The sequence below is a fragment of the Oncorhynchus gorbuscha genome, linkage group LG14 (genome assembly GCF_021184085.1).
Source record: "Oncorhynchus gorbuscha isolate QuinsamMale2020 ecotype Even-year linkage group LG14, OgorEven_v1.0, whole genome shotgun sequence".
In the NCBI taxonomy this organism is placed as follows: domain Eukaryota; kingdom Metazoa; phylum Chordata; class Actinopteri; order Salmoniformes; family Salmonidae; genus Oncorhynchus; species Oncorhynchus gorbuscha.
In genome coordinates this window covers 60,045,613-60,070,411 of record NC_060186.1, presented here as the reverse complement: position 1 = coordinate 60,070,411, position 24,799 = coordinate 60,045,613, and the positions used below count along the sequence as shown (strand labels likewise).

The following is a 24,799-nucleotide window of genomic DNA, read 5'->3' as shown; positions in this document are numbered from 1 at the left end:
CACAGCCAGGCTGTAGGGGTAGGATGGGGAGTACACAGCCAGCCTGTAGGGGTAGGATGGGGAGTACACAGCCAGCCTGTAGGGGTAGGATGGGGATACACAGCCAGGCTGTAGGGGTAGGATGGGGATACACAGCCAGGCTGTAGGGGTAGGATGGGGATACACAGCCAGGCTGTAGGGGTAGGATGGGGAGTACACAGCCAGGCTGTAGGTGTAGGATGGGGATACACAGCCATGGACAGTGAACCGTTGCCCCAGTCTGAGGCCCTGAGCGCTCTGGAGCAGGTTTTCATCAAGGATCTCTCTCTGTACTTTGCTCCGTTCATCTTTCCCTCAATCCTAACTAGTCTCCCAGTCCATGCCACTGAAAAACACCCCCACAGCACCACCATGCTTCCAAGGGGGCTGTCATGTGCCACTGTTTACTTGGGTACCTTCAATGTTGCAGACAGTTTTTGGTACCCTTCCCCAGATCTGTGTCTTGACACAATCCTGTCTTGGAGCACTATGGACAATTCCTTTGACCTCATGGCTTTTTTTTCTCTGACATGCACAGTCAATTGTGAGACATAATATACACAGTTGCCTTTCCAAATCATCTCCAATCAATTGAATTTCCCACAGGTGGACTCCAATCAAGTCTCTTTTTATTTTATCATTAAGCGTTTTTTTTATGCAGAAATGCCTTCTGGAACACGTGAACTATCAACTACCTCTTGAAGCTAGGGGGCACTATTTTTATGTTTGGAAAAATAAAAGGAAGTAAACGGCCTATTTCTCAGGACCAGATGCTAGAATATGCATATAATTGACGGATTAGGATAGAAAACACTCTAAAGTTTCCAAAACTGTAAAATTAGTGTCTGTGAGTATAACAGAACTGATTTTAAAAAAATCCAATCAGGAAGTGACTCTTATTTTGAAACCCCCGCTGTTCCTATGCATCTCTATTGTCCATTGAAAGGGATATCAACCATATTCATTTTTCTATGGCTTCCCTAAGGTGTCAACAGCCTTTCGACATAATTTCAGGCTTTTATTTTGAAGAATGAGCGTGAACGACCACATTGCGTAAGTGGACAGGTGGGGGCTCTGAGAGTGATTTGTGCGCAAAAGAGAGAGGCGGCCATTGTTACTCCTGGTCCTAGTGAAAAGCCAACTGTCCCGGTTGATATATTATCGAATAGATATTTGAAAAACACCCTCCTGAGGATTGATTATAAAAAACTTTTGACATGTTTCTGTTGACATTATGGATATAATTTGGAATTTTTGTCTGCGTGGTCGTGCCCGCTCTTTCCGGTGGATTCCTGGGCATAACGCACCAAACTAATGAAGGTATTTGGATATAAAAACTATCTTTATGGAACAAAAGGAACATTTGTTGTCTAACTGGGAGTCTCGTGAGTGAAAACATCTGAAGATCATCAAAGGGAAACGATTCATTTGATTGCTTTTCTGATTTTTGTTGCCAAGGTACCTGATGCTAGGTGTGGATTAACAAAAGGCTAAGCTGTGTTTTCCTATATTGCACTTGTGATTTCATGAATATGAATATTTTCTAGAAATATTATTTGACTGTGGCGCTGTGCTATTCAGCGTTGTTGATGACAATTCTCCCGGATCCGGGATGGGTGGTTCTAAGAGTTAATAACAAACTTGTATGACATCTGTAAATACAAATACAGTGGTTAAATTCCGAGCCTAGTTGGTTTAGCCACAGAAAAAGTCAGCATCCTTCCCACTAGCCATGATTGGCTGAGATAATGAGTGGGCTGGACATGCCGAGAGATGAGTTTGGATTGGTCTGCCATATAGCACACTGTAGTCTATTTGAGCTGGTTAGTATGTGTAGGTAATCCTGTCTAACACAGCTTTTTTAAATGGATTGTGTTGTAGAACTGCATAAGTGTTGCTCTCCACCTTCTGGAGGACCAAGTTTTGAAATCTAACGTTACGTGTATGATCTTATTATTCGTATCTCAGAGCCATTTGCTTTGCTAGTTATAGCCTAATGTTAGCTAGGTAACGTTGAACCTGGTTGGTTAGCTACCTGCACATTCATGCAGGGTAGTAACATCATGAGTTGGGATTATAGTTAATTGTTTATCTAGCATGGTAGCTACATGTCTTAACAAAAGACTCCACTATGCAAGTATCCATTTCAATAGAATGTCACTGCAACAACTGTTGATAGATGTAGCTGGTAAATTTGTTCTGGGGATCTACTCCAATTTCAGAGCACTCTCGTCTGAGTGTGCCAGAGCACAGAATAACTGATGAATTTATGAATGCTTAACACCGTTGAATATGGCCGATGTCAGTAAACGTTGGCAAAAAAACATTAATTGTTGCCAGCAGCACAGTTGCAGTCACCAACGCTCTGGATAACATAAAAACAGCCTAACCAGCTCTGCTCGGGCGAGTTAAATTATGAGCTGTGAGCTGTTCTCTCATTTGTGTCTGGAAGTAGGTAGCAAGCTAGCCAAAGTTAGCCAGCTGGATTGGGTGCTTGACTATTGTTGCTAGGACAAAATGCTCCGATCAACCCTTAAAGAGATGGGTGGTTCTAAAGCTTAAAAGGGTGTGAACGACGCTGAATGGGTGGGTACCAAAACATTCAAAGGCCATTTTCTCAAAAGTGAGATTACAAGTGAATCAATATTCAAAGCAGAATTACTTTTGCCTTGTTCCTCAAATGCAGTGTATGATATACCATTCTGCAGGTCTGTGTCTCTGCTTTTATCCAATGTAAAAAACACTATTTCAAATGTTGTTTCATGAGACCAAATCAAGAGGGTGTATCACATATGGAAGTTTTCCAAGGCACATTAGCAAGCTTGACGGTGTGGAAGTTAGCTATGAGGGAAAGATGGAGAGAATGGTTTCTTAAGATGTCGATGTTCTTTGAATCGTGACGCTAACGACACTGAGGGGATGTTTTTCAATGGAGCGAAACCCAAACCTCTTTTGTAGTGGAAACACAGGCCGTCAGTCGAGTATGGGCCGGTGTGATTGGCAGATCCTGGGGCTGGGCTGTGATCAAATGGAGTTAAGCGTACAGTCAGAGTAATGCAGATGATTCATCATTACTAAGGGAATAGAGAAAAGGGATAGAGAGATAACTCAGAGAGACAGGGAAGAGGCAGGAGAAAGAAAGAGAGGAGAGAGATAGTGAGACTGACAGAGAGAAAAGGATAAGGAGAGAGTTAAAGAGATTGAGTGAAAGAAGAGCAGGGGAGAGCGAATTGAGAAGGAAAGAAAGAAAAAGGTGTGTGTGTGTGTGTGTCATCCCTGCAGACAGAGTAGAAGGGTGTTACCGAGGTCACATCCCAGACATTAATATACACATCCTACGTCCTTCAGGTGTCTCTAGACTACATCACAGAACACACTGAAATGACGTGGAAACAATGTTGATACAACCAGTGGGTGCCTAGTGGGAGGCAACACAGCTCTAAAGCCTGTCTATGTTTAATGACAGGTCTAAGATCATGTCAGTTTCCATCAACAGAAACAGCCAAGACCACTGAAAATGATGTCTATTACTGTTGAATGACAGCTTGATGGCCATATTGGTAAGGTTACAAAGGCTACAAAGAACCAATAAATTGCCGTTAACCACGACATTGTAGTATTTCTGTACAGTTAGGTACCCAGCAATACTGTCATATCAACACTAGAAAGTCCATCAAATGGACACCATTTACAGTATAAAGTCTAGTCTGAACAGTTTACTTCCCTGGCTATTCTTCCAAACGTCCTTACAATAAAGTAAACCAGGTTACACGTCCGGCAGTATCTCGTTGTCATAGCCTCTATATGTCAATAGTTTTCCATAGCAGCTGAGTGTCCTGGGGGAGGGTACTTCAAGAAGACACCATAGCAGGGGAGGTTGGAGTGGGGATGTGCTATGTGATGTGCTGGTGATGTATCTAGGCGTTAGTCCGTTACACTGCTACTCTACTGTAAGCAGTAGGCAGGCACACTGACTGACTGACTGACTGACTGACTGACTGACTGACTGACTGACTGACTGACTGACTGACTGACTGACTGACTGACTGACTGACTGACTGACTGACTGACTGACTGACTGACTGACTACTGGCTTCCCAGGAACAGCACAGTAGCTAGCATGAGTGTGGACTGGGAGCAGGCATAACGCTTGCAAACTACAAACCACTCCACACATTTCCACGTGCAACGCCTCTGGCCTTTAAGGCTCTTGACCTGTTTACACAGCACTTCAGGGAGAATGACAGAATGATACAAAAAAATAAGAGATTCAAAAATAAAGAGAGAAGGCAAGAATGTTGAAAAGAGTGGAAGAGGAAGAGTGAAAGGGCAGTGAGAGGTAAAGGTAGTGGACAAGTTAGAAGAAAGACAGAGGGAGTGGAAGTGAGAGAGAGAGGGAGAGAGAGAGAGAGAGAGAGAGAGAGAGAGAGAGAGAGAGAGAGAGAGAGAGAGAGAGAGAGAGAGAGAGAGAGAGAGAGAGAGAGAGAGAGAGAGAGAGAGAGAGAGAGAGATGCAGTTAGCACTTAGGGCCCATAGAGAGGCAGAGGTCAAATGAAGGGCACTGCATTAGGTGAGGGAACAAAATCCCCTCACAGGAACCACTGACAGGGTCAGGGAGTCAGGGCCCATGTCATCACATCACTCTCAAACTGTACATGACTGTTGTACTAGCATTTCAGACAGAGCACCACTCTAAAGCCGCGTGTCAGTGCCTTATCATATAATCACGTCACTCTGAGAAAGGGAGACAGCCAAGGATATAGAGGTAAATACATGATGGGTAAATGCTAGCATACTAACATTTCCAAAATGACAGGAAGCCAGTAGCGTAAATGCTAATGCTAAAAATGATAATATACTATAACAGTTGCGTATTAACCCTATTTATGAAATGAAAAAAGCAGGGTAAACTGTATTTGCATGGGTTTACCCTCCACTACATCACTGGAGCCAACCACAACCTGCATCCCACGATCCCATATGCAGATGTCTGCTACTAGCATTTAAAAACCGTTCCCAGCCTCTAACTGCCACTCTAATTTTCACTTGTAAATGTTAAGACTATGCCATTAGGATATGACATGTGATACCATGTGGCATTTATATAACATAACTATGGCATTATGATTCATCATCTTTAACATGAATTCCAAGAACTGAAATGGGGGTTTTGCAATATATGAGTCAAGTAAACACCGTTTTCTAGGAAAAAATCTTGGTATGTAGAACATTTTTCTACCTAGGAAAGTCAGTTACAAACAAAGTCTTATTTTCAATGACAGTCTAGGAACAGTGGGTTCAGGGGCAGAATGACAGTTTTTTTACCTTGTCAGCTTGGGGATTTGATCTTGCAACCTTTCGGTTACTAGTCCAGCACTCTAACCACTAGGATACCCTGCCGCCACAACATTGCCCCTAACAAAGAAAGAAAGAAAAAATGTATTGTTTTCAATGAGCACACTCCATTCATACTTTTTTTCAAGAAAAGAGGGAACCATTACAAAAACAAGGAAGAGGAGAAGGGGGGCAGTACACACACGGCCTTTCACTCATCAAGCTCATATTAGCCTATCATAATGACACTCCATCCCCTCCCTCTCTCTGTCATTAGCTATTCCCCTCCACCATGGAGGCTGGGGGTAATTGAAGGGAGAGAGAGAGATTCTCTGATCTGTGCCCACTCGCCATGGGGGCATCCATTTACCATTTGTTCTACCTGTGTGTGTGTGTGTGTGTGTGTGTGTGTGTGTGTGTGTGTGTGTGTGTGTGTGTGTGTGTGTGTGTGTGTGTGTGTGTGTGTGTGTGTGTGTGTGTGTGTGTGTGTGTGTGTGTGTGTGTGTGTGTGTGTGTGTGTGTGTGTGTGTGTGTGTGTGTACCTGTAGTTCTCCCTTCTCTGTGTCCACATGAGGCCTGTATTTACAGCGAGGAGCCAGGCGAGCGTGTGCTGCCGTCTGTTGACTGTAATTAGTGCACAGGAAGGTGACATCTCAGGCACCAGGTAGCCTGGTCTGCACTGGGACACAGCACAGCTTGTTTTCTACCTCACCTGGCCAACACACACAACCCACACGATTGAGATGAAATGGACCACAGACTCTGGTTACCAGGACCACATCATGCCACTCCAGTCCTGAATATGTATCATATCACTTCAGGGTTTCACAGTAGCCACCATTTCTATTACACAGAAAAAAATGATAAACGCAACATGCAAAGTGTTGGTCCCATGTTCCATGAGCTGAAATAAATGATCCCAGAAATGTTCCATACGCACAAAAATCTTATTTCTCTCAAATTTTGTGAACACATTAGTTTACATCCCTGTTAGTCAGAATTTCTCCTTTGCCATGATAATCCATCCTCCTGACAGATGTGGCGTATCAAGAAGCTGATTAAACAGCATGATCATTACACAGGTGCACCTTGTGCTGGGGACAATACAAAACCACTCTAAAATGTGCAGTTTTGTCACACAATACAATCCCACAGATGTCTCAAGTTTTGAAGAAGTGTGAAATTGGCATGCTGACTGCAGGAATGTCCACCAGAGCGGTGGCCAGAACATTTTATGTTAATTGTTCGACCATAAGACGCCTCCAACATCCTTTTAAAGAATTTGTCAGTACATCCAACCGACCTCACAACCGCAGATCACGTAACCACGCCAGCCCAGGACCTCCACATCCGGCTTCTTCACCTGCAGGATCGTCTGAGACCAGCCCCCGGACAGCTGATGAAACTGTGGGTTTGCACAACTGAAGAAAGCGTCTCAGGGAAGCTCATCTGCATGTTCGACGTCCTCACCAGGGTCTTTACCTGACTGCAGTTTGGCGTTGTAACCGACTTCAGTGGCCCCTGGCATGCTGGAGAAGTGTGCTCTTCACTGATGAATCCCAGTTTACACTGTACAGGGCAGATGGCCGTCATGTCGGTGAGCAGTTAGATGTCAATTTGAATGCACAGAGATACTGTGACGAGCTCCTGAGGCACATTGCCGTGCCATTCATCCGCCGCCATCACCTCATGTTTCAGCATGATAATGCACGGCCCCATGTCTGCAAGGATCTGTACACCATTTCTGGAAGCTGAAAAAGTCCCAGTTCTTCCATGGCCTGCATACTCACCAGACATGTCACCCATTGAGCATGTTTGGGATAGACATGCACGACAGTGTGTTCCAGTTCCCAGCAACATTCCACAGGCCACAATCAACAGCCTGATCAACCCTATGCGAAGGATGAGGCAAATGGTGGTCACACCAGGTACTGACAAGTTTTCTGATCCACACCCGTACGGTTTTTTAAAAGTTATCTGTGACCAACAGATGCATATCTGTATTCCCAGTCATGTGAAATCCATAGATTATAGCCTAATTAATTTATTTCAATTGACAGATTTCTTTATATGAACTTTAAATCAGTAAAATCTTTTAAATTGTTGCATGTTGCGTTTATATTTTTGTTCAGTGGATATTCCTTTATTCCTTGTATGGCTGTTAGGCCTCGGGTCATAGAGACTTGTTATCATCCAATCACATTGGTTTTGGATTTAATAGAGAGACCACTTGGCCTTTTTCATTGCGGTGACTCACTGGGAGGGTAAATGACAGAAAGCGGGTTGGGACGAGGAGGAGGAGGAGGGGGACGGGGGGCAGCATTTTCTGAGCCAAGACAATATTGAATCTCTCGCTGAAACTTTTCCATTAGCGATCCAGTGAATCACACATGTCCTTCCTCCTGAGTAGAATGACACACACACACACACACACACACACACACACACACACACACACACACACACACACACACACACACACACACACACACACACACACACACACACACACACACACACACACACACACACACACACACACACACACCGTCATCATTCAAGGCTGGACAGGGGCACAGCAGCAGAGAGATAAGGGATGTCTGTCTGGGAGGCTGCAGAAGCCAGTAGAATTATAGGAAGAGGTAATTGTACAGTACTTTATTTAATAGGATCTGAAAAGACGTCACCTACCGGGGATTTCTATGACAACCTAGTTTTATTGCTTAAAAACCATCCTGTAGAGAGCTTGTCATGGCTAAGAGACTTTGGGTTGAAAAGCACTGAAATACACGCTGTCCAGCTGGACAGGGATGGTGACAATGTTCACTGTCAAGTGTAATCTAGTGAGGATACAAAAGGGTTCCGCAGCTTTATAGATGTTAAGAATTGAATAATAATTTGCTTGAGTCAGGCTCCACAGCCCTTCAGTACAATGGCATTGATTGTACTCTGAATCCTACACCACCCTATACAACATGACTGTTGCACTGACTACATGACACAGATACTGTATAGCTAGGCCTGGTTAAGTAAAGTTGATATGACAGTTGACATCTACACGCCATGTCTCCTCTACTCGTTTTGCCATTTCAGAAAATTAGCAGACAATCTTATCCAGAGCGATTTGCAGTTAGTGCAATCATCTTAAGATAGCTATGTGAGACAATCACATATTACAAGTCGAAGTAAGTCGATTTTTCCTCAATAAAGAAATTATCAACAAAGTCAGCGGTAGTAGGAAAAGACAAGCGCAAGTGAATTTTTTTTATGGGGGAGGATAAGACTGAGATATTATTTGAATGCTCCCCTATGACCCCATCTGTCCTGTGGGTTCTTCCTGTTTGATACACTGTTAATCAGCTAGACCTGCCATCTGGCTGAAACAAGTCATCCACCAGCATACACATACGCACACACATGCAGGCAAACATGCCTGCGCACACACACACCAGTTGCACACACACGTGCACGGATGCGCGCACATACACAAACACACCCATCCTTCCAAGCTCTCACAAGACAGTAGCTCCAAAGTGAAGGTGATTTCATTTTCCCATTGTCCCCAATCCCTCCTGTCCAGGTTGTGGGAGGGAGTAGAGGTTGGGATCTGATCCTAATCCCCACTGAGTTCCTGCTGTGCCTGTAGCCTTTCCGTAGCATCCTTCCTCAGGGACTTGACCAGCCCACCCGGATGCTGCCGCTAATGTTGCTACCGACGCTAGAAGGAACGAGGGAGTTAAGCGTTTCTCCACATAGGGCAGTCATTACATGTTGTCAGCCGGTTATTGTCATGTAAAAGACTGCTGGTCTCACGGTAATTGAACGTTAATTAACAGAAACATGTTTAGCATCTCCAGGCCTCCACACATACTGTACAAGCCACTGATGGACTCATTTGGAACATCTACAAAAAAAGTCTAATAAATCAATGTAATAAACAGTACCAGTCAAAAGTTTGGACACCTACTTATTCCAGGGTTTTTCTAAATTTTTTTACTATTTTCTACATTGAAGAATTATAGTGAAGACATCAAAAATATGAAATAATACATATGGAATCATGGAATAACCAAAAAACAAAGCAAACAAATCAAAATATATTTTATATTTGAGATTCTTCAAAGCAGCCAGCCTTTGTCTTGATGACAGTTTTGCACACAGAGGAGAATGCATGAATCACGGTCAAATTGTTGCAAAGAAACCAATACTAAAGGACACCAATAAGAAGAAGAGACTTGCTTGGGCCAAGAAACACGAGCAATGGACATTAGACCGGTGGAAATCTGTCCTTTGGTCTGATGAGTCTAAATTAGAGATTTTTGGTTCCAACCGCTGTGTCTTTGTGAGATGCAGCATAGGTGAACAGATGATCTTTGCATGTGTGGTTCCCACCGTGAAGCATGGAGGAGGAGGTGTGATTGTGTGGGGATGCTTTGCTGGTAACACTGTCTGTGATTTATTTAGAATTCAAGGCACACTTAACCATTATGGCTACTACAGCATTCTACAACAATACGCCATTCCATCTGGTTTGCGCTTAGTGGGACTGTAATTTGTTATTCAATAGGACAATGACTCAATACACCTTCAGGCTGTGTAAGGGCTATTTGACCAAGAAGGAGAGTGCTGCATCAGATGACCTGGTCCCCACAATCACCCAAACTCAACCCAATTCAGATGGTTTGGGATGAGTTGGACCGCAGAGTGAAGGAAAGGCCGCCAACAAATGCTCAGCATATGTGGGAACTCCTTCAAGACTGTTGGAAAGCATTCCAGGTGAAGCTGATAGAGAAAATGCCAAGAGCGTGCAAAGCCGTCATCAAGGCAAAGGGTGTCTACTTTGAAGAATCTAAAATCTAAAATATATTTTGATTTGGCTAACACTTTTTTAGCTACTACATGATTCCATATGTGTTATTTCATAGTTTTGATGTCTTCACTATTATTCAACAATGTAGAAAATAGTCAAAATAAAGAAAAACCCTTAAATGAGTAGATGTGTACTGGTACTGGTACTGTATGTGCATACAGGAGCCAGGCAGACACAGAGACACACAAACATCAAGCAAACACACACACACACACACACACACACACACACACACACACACACACACACACACACACACACACACACACACACACTCACACACACACACACACACACACACACACTCACACTCACACTCACACTCACACACACACACACACACACACACACACACACACACACACACACACACACACACACACACACACACACACACACACACACACACACACACACACGAACACACACACACGAACACACACACACGAACACACACAGCAGCCAGCTCCTTTGATGACACTGTTGCTGTCTCATTCAGCCTTTGCCTTCCTATGCGCTGAGATCCAGCGCATTATGTAAGTACTGACACACACACAACCTCAGGCCTGGTCTGTACTGTGGAGTGCCATCTAAAATGGTTAGCTCCCGAAGAGAGACGCCTGGACAGGGAAGGGAGGGATGAACAATAATATAAAGAATTTAATAAATCAAAAAATAGATAAATCAAGAAATACAGTATATACACAATTGCTTCTGGCCTGGAAATTGCAGCATTTCTGCGCTGTGATGCTGGCTGCCCTACTCTGTGTAAATCTCTCGCTCTATCCAGCATCAGTGTTAGCTCTTCTACTCTCTCCGTGTGAAGCTAGCCCTCTGTAGCCAGATCGCTGCTGTCAGATCTCTAGAGACAGATCTTTACATTCAGAGTCAGACCTCTACAGAATAGGAGGGAAAAGCCACATAGATATACTATTCACATTGTAATACTAGTACTATGCATTAAACAATCAACAGACATTTGTCAATATGTAGTGTACAACTCTGAATTAGAATGCAATAACTAATGTGGCATGCTACAACAAAATACTACAACAGGTAAACAATGCATACAGGTGCTACACTACTTGACCAAAGGTATGTGGACACCTGCTCGTCAAACATATCATTCCAAATTCATGGGCATTAATATGGAGTTGGTCCCCCTTTGCTGCTATAACAGCCTCCACTCTTCTGGGGAGGCTTTCCATAAGATGCTGGAACATTGCAGCAGGGGCTTGGCTCCATTCAGCCACAAGAGCATTAGTGAGGTCTGGCACTGGTGTTAGGCTTGCAGTCAGCGTTACAATTCATCCGAAAGGTGTTCGATGGGGTGAGGTCAGGGCTCTGTGCAGGCCAGTCAAGTTCTTCCACACCGATGTCGACAAACCATTTCTGTATGGACCTCGCTTTGTGCACAGAGGCTGAAACATGCAAGGGCCTTCCCCAAACTGTTGCCACAAAGTTTGGAGCACAGCACACCTCCTTCCTTGTTTCCTTCATTTCTGGAAGCCATCACTGATCTTGTGCTGTATGCCAGATGGATAGACGAAAGCCTCGAAACCACTGCAAACATTTCACTGATCTGGTCATGTTAGATCAGTGGTTCCGTGAAGGAGGGAAGTACCCTCATAGAGGTTTCCCAAGGTAGGGCTATACCTCTCATTCCATCTGTAATATGATCATTCTGCAGTCTGTATTAGTAATACAGTCCCTTCTCTCTCACTCCAATGAGCAGATCATTTCATATACTTTAGCTAAACTGCTGGTGCAGATGGACATCTTTCAATTGCTCTCCACATATTGTGAGACAATATGTTGCTGCAGGGTTATGCCTATGATGCAGATTGGTCCCAAACAATTGAGATGGTGTGTGTAGTACATTTAATTATTTTAATAATTTAGCAGACTCTCTTATCCAGAGTGACTTACAGGAGAAATAAGGGTTAAGCTAGTCGGCTCGGGGATTCAAAAAAATACAACACACAGATCAATATAAGTTCTATTCTGGTGCAAGAGCCCAGGAGCTGCACGGGCCTAACCTGAGCAGCTAGGTGGAGTGTGACATCAACAGACAGACAAACAGAACCCTTTTCTGTCAGTCAGTCTGTCTGTCTGTCTGTCTGTCTGTCTGTCTGTCTGTCTGTCTGTCTGTCTGTCTGTCTGTCTGTCTGTCTGTCTGTCTGTCTGTCTGTCTGTCTGTCTGTCTGTCTGTCTGTCTGTCGGTCTGTCGGTCTGTCGGTCTGTCGGTCTGTCGGTCTGTCGGTCTGTCTTTCTGTCTGTCTGTCGGACCAAAAGTCCTCACAAGGAAAGTAAAACAAAGAAAAGTGGGGACATTTCGCCGGTCCCCACCAGGAAAAAGGCTATTTTAGGCTTACGGTTAGAGTTAGGGGTTTGGGAAAATAGGATTTTGAATGGGAATCAATTGTTTGGTAACAACAAGGATAGTACAACAAACATGTGTATGTGAGTGTCTGTCTCTCTGTCTCTCTCTCCCCCTATCTTTCCCCAGCCTCTCTCACTCTCAGTCAGACAGCACCAAAGGGACAGAAAACACACACTCCTAACCCTGCCCAGCATCACAAATAGGACCGTTTTTAGGATCACAGGGCATTCACTTAGGCTGGCAGATCTGGGGATCCTTTCCTGTCCTCTCCTCTACCCCTGGTCCTCCAGCCCGCTCAGCACTACCCGCTGCCAGGCTCAGGCCCTTGATCTGCCATATCCTGTAATCCTCCACGGGAGGAAAGGACAGGACAGCACCGCAAACAGCCTCGCCACAGAAACATTGAAAAAAGCTAGCAGGCAATCACAGCATAGAGCCACACCACAGACATAGCGCTACAGGACAGACATAGAGCTATAGGACAGACAAAGAGCAACAGGGCAGGCATAGAGCTACAGGACAGACATAGAGTTACAGGAAAGACATAGAGCTACAGGACAGACAACGAGTTACAGGACATACATAGAGCTACAGGACAGACATAGAGCTACAGGACAGACATAGAGCTACAGGACAGACATAGAGCTACAGGACAGAAATCCTCTTCATCAAAGGACAAAAAGGGACCAATAACAGCATATCTTCTGTATCAGGCATCTTCGTCTTCAGATTAGGCAAAAGCAGGCCAATTCATCATCTAGAGCACTGATCTGAGAAGGGAACAGCGTGGGTGGTTGCATGACTCCGCATTAACCTTCCTCTCCTAGAGATAAAAACCTATTTCTATCTGATCGACATCAATCAAATTTATGACTGAAGTTAAGATGCTTCTCTCCTCTCAAATTCAAAGCTACCAACGTCAGTGAGGAGGACGAATCGCCAAACCATTCACTGATGGTTTATCTTCAGCTCAAGTGGTAAAAACACCCACATGTTGTCTCAGTGTAAACTGACCATCATAGCGAGCATATCAACCACTCTGTGGTTCCATCTTGATTGACACAAATCTAATACCAATGCAAATAGTATGCTAAACTGACCTTAGATCAGTATCTTAGGGCACTGTCATCCTGCACCAATAGTACTGAGACAATTTTTAGTCTCACCTTTCCATTCAGATGTAAGTAGACATTAAGCCCATGTGTAGAAGAAAGCTGGGAGAGACAGAAAGACAGACAACAGGGAGAGACAGAAAGACAGACAACAGGGAGAGACAGAAACGCAGACAGCAGGGAGAGACAGAAGGACAGAAAACAGGGAGAGACAGAAAGACAGACAGCAGGGAGAGACAGAAGGAAAGACAACAGGGAGAGACAGAAAGACAGACAACACGGAGAGACAGAAAGACAGACAGCATGGAGAGACAGAAAGACAGACAGCAGGGAGAGACAGAAGGACAGACAACAGGGAGAGACAGAAAGACAGACAACAGGGAGACAGAAAGACACAGCAAGGAGAGACAGAAACGCAGACAGCAGGGAGAGACAGAAAGACAGACAACAGAGAGAGACAAAAAGACAGACAGCAGGGAAAGACAGAAAGACAGACAACAGGGAGAGACAGAAAGACAGACAACAGGGAGAGACAAAAAGACAGACAGCAGGGAGAGACAGAAACAGGGAAAAGCAAGGAGGGACAGAAAGGCAGACAGTAATCACACCTTAATGAGCTACTTTCAGGGAGAACACATGCTAGAACAGTAAAGGGGCCTGACGCAGGCAAGCAAGAGGCGAGATAGCGGGCAGGTGCTCTCTGTAGCTATGGCTCCCTGGGGTGCCATTCCACTGCTCTGTGTTATAAAGCACAGCAAGCTGTTGTCCCTGTAAACTGGCTGCCAGCTCTATATCAAGGATTAAGAGTAAAGGATCGGCTTTTTCCTTTTACAGTGTAACATGCCATTTTACTGTAATATGTGTTATTAGACATAGATAGAATGAGTATACATAAACACCAATGAGCTCAGCCTACTCTTCCAAGGGCATTGTCTTTCTATCTATCCATCCATCCATCCACCTACCTGCTGCTGGTCTAGTCTGGGCTGAGAGCAGCTCCATACAGGGCCTCCCCCTCAGGAACCCAGTGGCTAGTGTACACAACACAAACAGATCAATGGAGTTGAACACAGCATCACACAGAGCAGAAAGGATACAGTCTGAGGGCCCCACTCTGGGTCCCAATGGCCAGGATCTTCTGGACTGGGTCATGGGCCATGGACGACGGCTGATAGGGGAAGCCATGACGGACAGTCTGGGCGTCCAATGAGATGGCAGCAAAGCAATGAGGAATGAGGAAACAACAGATACAAATCAGGGTTAGTGGGAATAAGAGTTCTCTCAATAGAGTCGTTTTGTGTTCACATAATTCAACATCAATATATTTACTCAAACTGCAATTTGAAGTCTGTGAATAAACACTTGAAATTACAGGCAAAGGAACAGCAATACATGAGCACAACAACAATGAAACTGTGATGTTTAATGTGTACGCCTAACGGTTGGGTTCCATGATATTGTGTGTACACTATCAACAACACCCCTACTGGGCACAAACAGTTCAACGTCTAGTTTGGATTTACATTTGGTTGAGTTGTCAACAAACGTGAATTCAATGTGAAATCAACCAAAACTGTCACCTTATCATACATTTTTATACGTTTTCCACATTGATTGAACATCATCACATTACATTTTTTGGTTGAAATTAAGTGGAAATAATGTTGATTCAACCAGTTTTTGCCCAGTCGGTGATCTCTTTTTATGGTGCCTCCCACATAGCAGCTAATTGTGATTATATTACTCTGTAATAAAACCCTTCACATTGGGGCGTGACAGGTCTACCACAATATGCTGCTGCTGGAGTATTGCATGAGTCAGTCAGTTAGGCAGGTTGTTGTAGCCCACTTGTTGGCTTATAGAGCAAGTGACCCTAAAAAACAAATTCTCATTTAGAAAACAGACTGTGTGGCATCAATATGAGAAACATTTATTCTACAATTGCAGTGGTGTAAAGTACTTAAATCTCTTTTTAGTGAGCTTTCTAAACACCAAAGTAACATTTCCGATATTGCTGCACTCTCGGAAATAAAAGACAAGCATTTTGTTACATCCGCAATAACATCTGCTAAACACGTGTATGTGACCAATTCAATTTGATTTGAGAAACGCCAGTTTGTAAGTTAGTGGACTTAGTTTTTCGATCAGGTCTGTTAGTAAACACCAGATCAATTTGAGTCTGGGATGACTGTGTTACTCTGGTTGGACCTTGTATTATTTGAGTCAGGTTGAAATAGTCTTCGAGTTTTTTCCTGCACGTTTTGTTTTCCCAGTTTATATTGAAATCACCCCTGAAGATGATCTCCTTCTTATAGTCACATTCTTTAAGCATGGCATTTAGATGGTCATAAAACGAGATATCAGATGTTGGTTGTTGATATAATCCAATTATAGTGAGAGACATAAGAGGGGAGAGGAAGACATTCAGCCCCATACATTCAAGGTCATGTTCCCATATGTTATGATTGAATGTATAGTTATCTTCCATGTACATAATCAATCCATCCCCACTGCCGTCTCCCCTGTTGCTCCTGAATATGGACTGTCCAGCAACATTAAAGGCTGAAATAGGAGACCATTTCTTCAGCCATGTCTCAGAGAAACAGAAAAATCAAGATTAGACTCATTCAATAAATGTTCTACCTGTTCACTCTTAGAAATAATGCTATGAATATTCAAATGACCTCCCAATATTCCTCTAGGCGTGGAACGAGGGTCCCAGAGCATTTTAGCCTGATGGATGGTTTGAAAAAGTTATCTGCAGACTGCTCATTCTCTTATGGTAGCAACAGAGGTTATGAGTTACACAGATGTCCTTCTCTGAACCTGATAATATAGGCTACTCAAATATAGATTATTTCTATCATGCATGTTCCACCATTCATCAATGATTTCGGTCTGGGTGGCTAATTAAGGAGCCTTTTCTCCACTTCTCTCAGAATGACATCCTTCCTTATCAGCCATTTTTTCTGCAAGTGACCTAAACTCCAGACTCTGATGGGGAGCTTGGTACCCTGGGCCACTTGGGTGTTTGTTGATTCCGGATTGTTTGAATGAAAGTCAGCATTGATATTTGGCTGCCTTCTTTTGTATTCTGCAGAGAACTGCACCGCCTTCGGGGTCGCTTATTAACCTCAGAGTTTTCTATTGGGTTATGATTGTCACTGGTCTCAGTAGTCACTTTCCCAGCTTCATTTTTGGCATTTTTGGCATTTTTCCTCTTATTCTTCTTTTTTTTATCCGAATGAGAGGTCACTGTTGTTTTAAAAGGAAAGAATGTTCTGGTGATTTCCACGTGGACTGGAGAAACATCAACAAATTGAAAGCTGTCAGTGTAGCTACTTAGCATGCGAACATTAATTTGCTATCTCGCTAACCTTATCTAGCTAGCTAATGTTATCTGTTTTTGCATTTTTTTTTACTACAACGTATTCAAAACATTAGTCAGCTGGCTACTGTTTTGTAGTAAGCATAATAGTGTAACGACCCTGGGTTTATAAGCGTGGAAATCGACCCTGCCGCAAGAGCATGCTTTTGCAGCACAGTCGATAGCTTGCCGGACCTTGGGCGAAGGCCGAGGGTTCGAGACCTGCTCCCTACTGTTTCATTACAATAGTGAAAACTTCGCCACAGACGGAAACCAGTATTTTTGACTTCACCATATATTGTTGTCTCCAAACTTTTGGCATCTTCCATAAGAGACATTTGTTTTTCTACTTTGTAATGAACACGGTACAATCGTTGGTAGGTAGGATGCTGGCAGTCTGCTGGCAGGCTTCAGCTGCTGTACAGCAAAGCCAAGTCAGTCCGTGCTCATGGTTCTTACAGGGGAAGTGACATTACAGGCTACAGTGACTTGGCTCATGATGCACATCGCAAATGACATGTAGCAACACCCTGAGCACATCAGACATGAAACACCAATACAAATGTAATAGCACAACAAAATAGATAAACAAGTTCCTTGAATTTTCTTTTGCGGGTGACTGTTCAGTATAGTTTTTTTGCAAACTGAGCAAGCTAATGTTCTAGCTAAATTAAACCAAGTATTCTAGCTAGCTAGCAGCTAATGCTAGTCACACATGCTAACAGAGTTTATATATATCTAGCAAGTTAATGTGAGCTAAAGTATCTAGCTACCTTACCAACGTTACATCCTGTTAATGTGGTTATCAAAAAGATAATTACTAGCGGGTCGAAATTAATGTTAGTGGTATGCTAGTTTGCTAAACAACTAGCTAGCTACCCTAGCTAGAGTGTACCTTTCCTATCATTGTTTTGACAGCAGCTCAGACTGGAGCGAGTTTATAGTATGCTATAGGTAGCTAGGTTAGAATTAACAATGGATTGTGTTTTAGAATTACAGCTAGCTATGTCACGTTGTTAATGTCATTTCTTGACAGTAGGCTTACAGACTATATGATTGATAAAGATGGCAAGTCTATTTTCTCGAGTCTATGCGGATCAATGCTGGTAATACAAGCTGATAATAACGTTAAGACTGTTTTTGCATTGCTACCTCTGGAATTGTGAATGTTATAGTTAGCTAACAAGTGTCTATTCAGTGTTAGTTAACTGCCAGTGCCAATATGTAACATTATAGGCTAGCTGTTTCTAATGATAAACTAATGCAATTACATTTTTAAATGTATCAACTGGAATGTGTTTCAGGAATTATATGTCACATAGTCATTGGTATTTCTTGACAGTAGGCTTTTACCACTGCAGCTTAGTGCAAACAAACCTGGTCTAGAGATTGAGTGAGTCATTTGTAGAAAAGGAATGTAGAGGAATTGTTACAATCTAAGACATAAGACATAAGACATAGTTTAAAATGTATTGGGCTGTAGGCTAGGTGTTATCAGTCAAATAGGCTACCTATTTGAAAACAATTTCTGTGTTAGTATTCTTTTTAACCTGTTACTCCTACCCCCTACTTTTTCGAACATTCTGTTAAAAATCGCACAACATTTCAGCGCCCTGCTGCTCATGCCAGGAATATACTATATGCATATGATTAGTATGTGTGGATAGAAAACACTCAGACGTTTATAAAACTGGTTAAATCACGGCTGTGACTATAACAGAACGTGCGTTTCATCGAAAAGTGCAGGAAAATCTGATCACTGAAAATGGAAATATATATCCATCCGCCACTTCAACCCATTGATAAAGGCGAACCACAATAAATGGGGCTGAGGTTGCAATACCTACAGCTTCCACACGATGTCAACAGTCTTGTCATTTGCCTAGGCTTTGTGTCTTGGTCAAACGAAGAAGAGACAAGCCATTTCTTCCGGTCTCCGACCGGATATTTTGGTTGAGATCTACCTGGACATTATTTCCAGAAGGACAGCTCAAGAATATACATCGCCTCGTGATCAAATTGGTCGCTTATTAACGTGTACTAATACCTAAAGTTGCATTACAAAAGTATTTTGAAGTGTTTTGTGAAAGTTTATCGTCAACTTTTTTCATTTTTAAAAATGACGTTACGTTATAAGACGCTATTTTTTTGTTTGTCACACAGTCTTCATAGATCGATATCTAGGCTATATATGGACCGATTTAATCGGAAAAAAAGACCCAATAGTGATTATGGGACATCTAGGAGTGCCAACAAAGAAGATGGTCAAAGGTAATGAATGTTTTATATTTTATTTGTGCGGTTTGTGTAGCGACGACTATGCTAATTATTTTGTTTACGTCCCCTGCGGGTCTTTTGGGGTGTTACATGCTATCAGATAATAGCTTCTCATGCTTTCGCCGAAAAGCATTTTAAAAATCTGACTTGTTGCCTGGATTCACAACGAGTGTAGCTTTAATTCAATACCCTGCATGTGTATTTTAATGAACGTTTGAGTTTTAACTAGTACTATTAGCATTTAGCATAGCGCATTTGCATTTCCAGATGTCTAGATGGGACGCCTGCGTGTCAGGTAGGAGCAAGAGGTGAATTGACTTCTGTTATGTCTGAGATAGCTGCATGTGTGGTTGTTGTACTTTATTGTAACATGAGCCTTTGACTCTTGTCATCTCTCCACAGTCTACAGGAATTGGGGTTCCCTAGTGGGAGATTTGTGGAACCCTCGACCTTGTAGGATCTGCTCCAGACACACAGCTTTCCCGTAATGTCAGGACAGCTGTCACGTTCTGACCTTAGTTCCTTTTTTATGTCTCTATTTTAGTTTGGTCAGGGCGTGAGTTGGGGTGGGAATTCTATGTTTTGTTCTGTGTGTTATATGTCTAGGTGTTTGGCCTGGTATGGTTCCCAATCAGAGGCAGCTGTCAATCGTTGTCTCTGATTGAGAACCATACTTAGGCAGCCTGTTTTCCCACTATGGGTTGTGGGTAGTTGTTTTCTGTGTCTACGTTTTACCATACAGAACTGTTTCGGTTTTCATTTATTTTTCTTCTTCTTTTGTATTCAGTATTCGGTTATATTTCATTAAAATATGGACACTTACCACGCTACGCATTGGTCTGATATTTCATACTCCTCGTCAGAGGAGGAAGACAACCGTTACAACAGCCTTCCTCTACACCAAGTATCTTGATGTATCCCACAGCACCCCCCCTCACCACCCCTCCACTAAAACCCTTGCCTTTCATGCAGTAACTCTGGCCATCTTCTTTTCTTACCAGCACTGACTTTGCTGACCTTATCTAAGTCAAAATGTACCTACTATGACTATGATATGGGGTTGTCTCACTTAGCTACCTTATAATGAATGTACTTACTGTCTGTCTGCTAAATGACTAAATGTCTAACGCCTGTTTTCATCCCTCATCACACACTTCCACTTGCCTCACTTTTTTAAAGATGCTCTGGAGCATGCCATCTCATCTCATGCAATTGGCATGCTGACTGCAGGAATGTCCACCAGAGTTGTTGCCAGAGAATTTTGCATTAATTTCTCTACCATAAGCCGCCTCCAATGTCGTTTTAGAGAATTTGGCAGTACGTCCAACTGGCCTCACAACCATAGACCCTGTGTAATCACACAAGCCCAGGACCTCCACATCCAGCTCTTCACCTGCGGGATCGTCTGAGACCAGCAAGCCGGACAGTTGATGAAACTGAAGAGTATTTCTGTTTTCTTAAATTGACTGATTTCCTTATATGAACTGTAACTCAGTAAAATGATTGAAAGTGCTGCATGTTGGGATTATATTTCTGTTCAGTATGGTATTTACGATGTACCTTTATGGACCCTCATGCTTGACACTCTCATTGCCTGCTGTTGTGTATCTCTATCCAATCCTCTGTTCTAATTGTTTCTGTGAAGTCGTCAGTTATCCGGTGGAGGCTGTTACCCTGGCTGCAGGGATGCTAGCATTCAAGGGCTTTAATGAGCAGCGTCTAAGCAATTATCCACATGTGTTGTTATTATATCAATTATATATATTTCTACTCATTAGGATCACAAAATTCAATGTGCCAACTTGTGTTTTTACCTAAACCCTCTTTCTGTCATTGTGTTTCTGTCAGACATGTTGAATACAGTCCTGGGCCGTTGACCAACAGTGACTACTATTGTTGCAACCCCTATTACTAGCTTGTTCAACCTCTCTTTCGTATCGTCTGAGATCCCCAAAGATTGGAAAGCTGCCACGGTCATCCCCCTCTTCAAAGGGGGAGACAATCTAAACCCAAACTGTTACGACCTATATCCTACCCTACCTTTCTAAGGTCTTCGAAAGCCAAGTTAACAAACAGATCACTGACCATTTCGAATCCCACCGTACCTTCTCCGCTATGCAATCTGGTTTCCGAGCTGGTCATGGGTGCACCTCAGCCACGGTCAAGGTCCTAAACGATATCATAACGGCCATCGATTAGAGATAATACTGTGCAGCTGTATTCATCGACCTGGCCAAGGCTTTCACCATATTCTTATGGCAGACTCATATTCTGACTTAGAATATGTGGACAACTACAAATACCTAGGTGTCTGGTTAGACTGTAAACCCTCCTTCCAGAGTCACATTACGCATCTCCAATCCAAAATGTAATCTAGAATTGGCTTCCTATTTTGCAACAAAGCATCCTTCACTCATGCTGCCAAACATACCCTCGTAAAACTGACTATCCTACCAATCCTTGACTTTGGCAATGTCATTTACAAAAAAGCCTCCAAAACTCTACTCAGCAAATTGGATGCCATGTCAACAGCACCATTCATTTTGTCACCAAAGCACCATATACTACCCACCACTGCGACCTGTATGCTCTCGTTGGCTGGCCCTCGCTTCATATCCATCGCCAAACCCACTGGCTCCAGGTCATCTATAAGTCATTGCTAGGTAAAGCCCTGCCTTATCTCAGCTCACAGGTCACCATAGCAGCACGCGCTCCAGCAGGTATACTGTATGTCTCTGGTCACCCCCAAAGCAAATTCGTCCTTCGACCGCCTTTCCTTCCATTCTCTGCTGCCAATGACTGGAACGAACTGCAAAAATCACTGAAGCTGGAGACTCATATCTTTCCCACTAGCTTTAAGCACCAGCTGTCAGAGCAGCTCACAGATTACTGCACCTGTACATAGCCAACCTGTAAATAGCCCATCCAACTACCTCATCACCATATTGTTATTTGTTTTATTTATTTTGCTCCTTTGCACCGCAGTACCACTACTTGCACACTCATCTTCTGCACATCTATCACCCCAGTGTTTAATTTGCCATACTGTAATAATTTCACCACTATGGCCAATGTATTGCCTCACACCCCTCTTATCCTACCTCATTTGCACACACTGCATATAGACTTTCTCAATTGTAATTATTGACTGTATGTTTGTTTATTCTATGTGTTACTCTGTGTTGTTGTTTGTGTCACACTGCTTTGCTTTATCTTGGCCAGGTCACAGTTGTAAATGAGAACTTCTCAACTGGCCTACCTGGTTAAATAATGGTGAAATAAAAATAATACAAAAATAAAACTCTCCCCAGGAGATGTTGCCATGTTCCTCCTCTGCTGTCCCCTCCTCAGTCGGGACATACAAAGCACCCCATTACCCGGAAGACCCCTATTACAGGGGTCACCCCACGGTAGCCCACTACTGCTCCCCCACCCCACCCCACTCCCTGCACCCCAGTATGAGCAGCCACCTCTGGCAGACAGAGAGAGGGACAGGGACAGAGAGCGGGATAGGAACTCAGGAGGGTGGTACCGGTGGGATCGTCTCTAGAAGGTCATTTTACCAGGTGGCCAACTCTTCCTCCAAGTATTCACAACACTGAGAGCGAGAGAAGGGGCTACAGACGGGACAGTCTGGCTCCAGAGACCACTGCAGACACTGTAACCACCACTCACACAACCACAGCAGACACTGTAACCACCACTCACACAACCACAGCAGACACTGTAACCACCACTCACACAACCACAGCAGACACTGTAACCACCACTCACACAACCACAGCAGACACTGTAACCACCACTCACACAACCACAGCAGACACCGTAACCACCACTCACACAGCCACAGCAGACACTGTAACCACCACTCCCACAGCCACAGCAGACACTGTAACCACCCCTCACACAACCACAGCAGACACTGTAACCACCCCTCACACAACCACAGCAGACACTGGAACCACCCCTCACACAACCACAGCAGACACTGTTACCACCCCTCACACAACCACAGCAGACACCGTAACCACCACTCACACAACCACAGCAGACACCGTAACCACCACTCACACAACCACAGCAGACACTGTAACCACCCCTCACACAACCATAGCAGACACCATAACCACCACACACACAACCATAGCAGACACCATAACCACCATAACCACCACACACAACCATAGCAGACACCATAACCACCACACTCCCAAACACAGCAGTAGCAGTAGAAGCGGAGCAGCCTCGACCGCAGGGACAGAGACAGCAACTGCTCCAACAGCTCCAATCCCATCATACCCCTCCGCCTCCCCCACTGCCACCTCCTCTCACCTCTACCTCTGTGATAGCCCTGGACTGTAGCCAGGAGAGCCTGGCCAAGCCCAAACATCAATTTGAGATTGTTTGTAACTGGCTTACAAACAATATAATGCCATTTGGAATTATGTTTTTCTTGTCTTGAGTCAATAAGTATTCAACCCCTTTGTTGTGACAAGCATAAATAAGTTCAGGAGTAAAAATTCTTAACAAGTCACATAATAAGTTGCAATAATAGTCTTTAGCATGATTTTTGAATGACTGCCTCATCTCTGTACCACACACATTCAGTTATTTGTAAGGCAGTGAATTTCAAACACAGATTTAACCACAAAGACCAGGGATGTTTTCCAATGCCTGAAGGGCACTTATTGGGCTGCATCCAGGCTGTATCACATCCGGCCGCGATTGGGAGTCCTATAGGGCGGCGCACAATTGGCCCAGCGTCGCCCGGGTTTGGCCTGGGTAGGCTGTCATTGTAAATAAGAATTTGTTCTTAACTAACTTGCTTAGTTAAATAAAGGTTAAATAAGAAATAATATGTAAAATTGGTACAAGGGTACAAATAAAAATAAAAACAGACGTTGATTATCTTTTTGAGCATGGTGATATTATTAGTTACACTTTGGATGGTATATCAATACACCCAGCCACTACAAAGATGCAGGTGTCCTTCCTAACCCCGTGTCGGCATGAAGGAAACCACTCTGGGATTTCACCACGAGGCCAATGGTGACTTTAAAACAGTTACAGGGTTTAATGGTTGTTGTTGTTGTGATAGGAGAAAACTGAGGATGGATCAACGTCATTGTATTTACTCCACAAAACGAACCTAATTGACGGAGTGAAAAGAAAGCCATTAACGAATAAAAAATACTCCAAAACATGCATCCTGTTAGCAATAAGGCACTAAAGTAAAACTGCAAAAAGATGTGGCAAAGCAATTCACTTTTTTTCTGGAAAACAAAGTGTTATGTTAGGGGAAAATGCAATCCAACACATTACTGAGTGCCACTCTCCCTATTTTCAAGCATAGTCGTGACTGCATCATGTTATGGGTATGCTTGTAATCGATAAGGACTGGGGAGTTTTTCCGAATAAAAAATAAATAGAATGGAGCT

General features: G+C 43.4%; 1 protein-coding gene across 5 annotated transcripts in view; it reads right to left on the bottom strand.

Annotated features, from left to right (window-relative positions):
• Positions 1–24,799, bottom strand: part of LOC123995244 (syntaxin-binding protein 5-like) — a 159,246-nt gene that overhangs the window by 122,655 nt on the left and 11,792 nt on the right. For all 5 annotated transcript variants that reach the window (XM_046298706.1, XM_046298709.1, XM_046298708.1 and 2 more), the window contains one exon: positions 14,815–14,912. In XM_046298706.1, the coding sequence (XP_046154662.1) occupies positions 14,815–14,912 (98 nt within the window). The remainder of the gene's footprint in view (positions 1–14,814; positions 14,913–24,799) is intronic.